Below are 3,734 nucleotides of genomic sequence, written 5' to 3'. Positions count from 1 at the left end.
AGGATATGGTGGAGTAATGCCAATGGGTTGACGGACCCGACAGCTCATGAGCAATGTGTCGACTCGGGAGTTTGAGTAGTACCAGTGAGAATACAAGCATCTAGTACTATCTCTTAAACGGACTTAATGTTTTATTTTATTATGTCGTATGAGAACTGTATGACCCAAGTCTCTCAAAAAAATTCAGAACATTAAATAAAATCAGGTTATATTTATTTAATACAACTGCAATCTACGGCAACGCAAGGCAAAAAATTTAAGAAAATCGTCCTTCTCTGTACTTGATTTGTATTTATTAAGAGAAGCAAGTTTCACGAGGTTTGGTTTTCGCTGGTGTTTCATATTTCATCGAAAGGGTGTCATAATTCGAGTTAGTGTCAAAAATGATGATTCACATGTAGCTGTGCTAGATCCAATGTTAATGCTGCACCATACAAAAGATAAACATTTGGTAAGGCATCCTTTGCAATACGTAAAGATCCCAAACTATCGAGCAGTGTCATCATAATTTGTTTGGAAATGTATGCTTTTGCCACAGTAAGTTCAGAAAGTAAGGCAGATTTATCACAATTAACTAAATTGCTCAAAGGTTTTAAAGCATCAAAATCCAAAAATGTCTCGGACGTTGGTAGTAGACTTGCCAAGGAAGAATATAGACTATCGCTTTGCTCTGAAAATCTATTATCTAGCTCTCCCAAGCTTTCATCGATGATGGCGAAATAAATTTTGTGATGAAAAGTTATCCAGTCGTGATGGTACCAGGGCTTCAGCAACATAATCTGAAAAACGTTGGGACCCGCAACTTTTCGACACATGCGTTCCTCAATAACATTAAACTGACTCATTTGTTTCAGAATCTCATCAAATATTAAAGAGTTTCTCGGTTTGGTTATTTCACTCTTGGCAATCTTAAGAAGCCCAAGGCCATGGTATATATCACATTTGTGACTCTGAAGCTGTTTGTCTACTGCTATATTTATGTGCAGAAATTTGCTAAGAACAAGGGCTAGAAAAACAAACCTTGGGGGAACGAACTTGATGTAAAATTCCAGTTGCCTCTATACACGTTTTTGAATCTGACGAATCTGTGCATTCGGTTAGCAAACCAACAATTTTGGAGTGATTTTCTATGGCAGTGAAATGACCCAACCACCTATGCTCCATAAGACGTGGCAACTTCAATCCTTTCCAGAGACTAGCTATCTTTGGCCGTTTAATAAAATTATGCAGAATATTAATGGTGTCAAAGAACGTAGCTAACTCCGGAATCCGCTTTATTGTGTTAACCACAACAAGATGCAACTGATGATTAAGACAATGAACATAAGGTATATATTCCTCAAGTCGATTCTGAATCTTTCTTTGAGCGCCACCTATTTTGCCAGACATCACAGAAGCATCATCAAAGCATTGTAACAACATACGCTTTGGGTCACTGCAAAGGTTGGTTAATTCCTTAATCATCAAGTCGGCCAATGTTTCAGCATCATAATGTTGAGTAGTTGGCATGGCAACTAACTTTTCCAGAATCCTGCCGTTTTGCAAGTACCTAATAACAATTGCAAGATTTTCAGTATTACTCAAATCATGCGTTCTGTCACATTTCAGCGTAAAATTAGGAACATCGAAACATTTTATTTCATCGACCACGAGGCTGACAGCGTGTCTTTTCAACAATTCGATGATTTCGTTATGCATTGCTGCTGAGGTGGAGGTCGCATTTTTTGGAATCGTGCTGTAATATTCCAGTAGCTTAGAGTCTTTCTCTGATGTGTACTGGAATAATTTCATAAAAAGACCACAAGGCTGCGTGTCATCTTCCAAATAAAGATCCTGAAAAGCTTCATTTTCGTTTCCTCGAAAAGGCAATTCGTGTGCACAAAGAAAATGAAAACAATATCAACAATGGAACTGATATAATAACAGTTTTTGCTCAACTGATCGTTTTGCAAGATTGAAGACACGGATGTAGTTGTGGATAAACGCTGTTGGCGTTCCTTCCATGTTACCATAGCTTGGATATGGGATGCAGAGTTTGCGTGCTTATTTAAACCTTTGTTTTTTTCTTTTGCATGATGCCAATTAGAATATCCATTCTTAATAAAACAAGTATCAGCTTGAGCAGAAGTATTAAAGTGCTGACAAGCAAAACAAAACAAGACTTTCTTTGAAAGAGAATACTCTAACCATGGATGACCAGTATACCAACTTGACGAGAAGTCACGTCTCTGATTTCCATAAAGTTTTGGATCAAACTTTGCTAGAACTGGCTGCACTGGTTGGCAGTAGACCTATCCTAGATCATGCAATGAGGGTGTCAAAGACTTTGCAAGACCTGCCTTGAGCTGTGAAACTTCGTTTGCAATTCTCTTCTGCTTAGCATTATTAGATGAATCAGATTGGAAATTCAGCAATGATTGCTTCAGTTCTCTTTTTCGGTAGTGATTCGTTATTTTTGGGCACTGATATTCGCAATAATTAATTCTAAGGTATAATACCGTAGTAAGAGTAACAATTTCTTAAAATCTATGTATTTTAAAATTAAACTCGTAAGAGATTTCAGTTCAAGCAATTTTGTTTTTCAATTTCTTCAAAGTTATGCTTTTTTTTTTAAAACACAAAATAATTTCTGTATAAACTTTGTTCAAAGAATAGGAAAATTTATTCAGTGAAAGTTCTCACCAGAAAAATCCTTTCTGAATGTATATTTTGGGAAATTTCAAAAATTTTCTTTCCTTTTTCGCGAATAATAATAATCCTCTCTGATTAGTAGAAATAAAATGACTTTTTAATGTCCGTCTCTGTTCATATAGATACATGTGTAGTGATGCGTTTATAACCACAAATCTCTAACTACAGCAACAATTCTTCACATACTTTTCAACAGCAACAACAATCACCAGCACCACCGCTGCCGTCGCCACCACGACGACGACGACCACCACCACCACCACAACAACAACTGACCCAGCATCAGCCCCTTCTTAATTCAACCCACAGCCGATGATCGGGGCTGCAGCCAATTCTACAACAACAATTACAGCTACAACAAACACTTTGGGGACCAGCTCTAATTTAACCACGTTTTCATATCACTAACAAACTAAATCAAGAGAAATTCAATTTATTGCATCTTTAGCGACTTCAGATACTGCTTATGCTCAAATTCTTCATACAAATTCTTCATACAAATTCTCAGAACAGTGGGTGAAGGATTCAAGGGAGGTAACTCCCATTCTAAAACTACACGCGAAAGCTGAGATGTCTCTGAAATTCGATGGTGAAAAAACGAAATTACAATTTGGATAACGAAGTACAAAGTTCATGTTTCTACAAAAATATAAATAATTAATTATAAATATATATACATATCGAAGACTGTTTGATTTCATTATTTTTCTTCTTTTTACCTATGTGAGTTACAAATATTATCTGTGGAGACATATTTTGTAGAAAAATAAATAGCGGTCCTTTGGCTGCTATTTCTAAATTTTCGGTATGTGGTGAAGCAACTTGTTGCTAAGCCCTTAATCATTGTTATAATTATATATATATATATTATATATATATATATATATATATATAAACTATCTTTAATATCGAGTTAAATTCGTTGGGCTGCTTTAAATTTGAATAACCTCAACCTTCCATCTCTACTGTTATGAAACTTCAGGTCAATCCTAATTCAGCAGACTTGTGACCAAAAACATTTTAGTCATGATTATCCGCCCTCT

General features: G+C 35.9%; 1 protein-coding gene across 1 annotated transcript; it reads right to left on the bottom strand.

The window, feature by feature from the left end:
* Positions 1-377: 377 nt before the first annotated feature.
* Positions 378-1,791, bottom strand: LOC115219693. Its single transcript, XM_029789869.1, has 2 exons — positions 1,021-1,791; positions 378-908 (listed from the first exon to the last, which is right to left on the bottom strand). The coding sequence occupies exons 1-2, from the start codon at positions 1,789-1,791 to the stop codon at positions 378-380; spliced, it is 1,302 nt and encodes a 433-aa protein (XP_029645729.1).
* Between the last annotated feature and the right edge of the window lie 1,943 nt (positions 1,792-3,734).

The sequence above is a fragment of the Octopus sinensis genome, linkage group LG15 (genome assembly GCF_006345805.1).
Source record: "Octopus sinensis linkage group LG15, ASM634580v1, whole genome shotgun sequence".
NCBI classification, from domain to species: Eukaryota; Metazoa; Mollusca; class Cephalopoda; order Octopoda; family Octopodidae; genus Octopus; species Octopus sinensis.
Note: the sequence above shows the minus strand (reverse complement) of the source record. Positions and strands in the feature narration are given on the sequence as shown.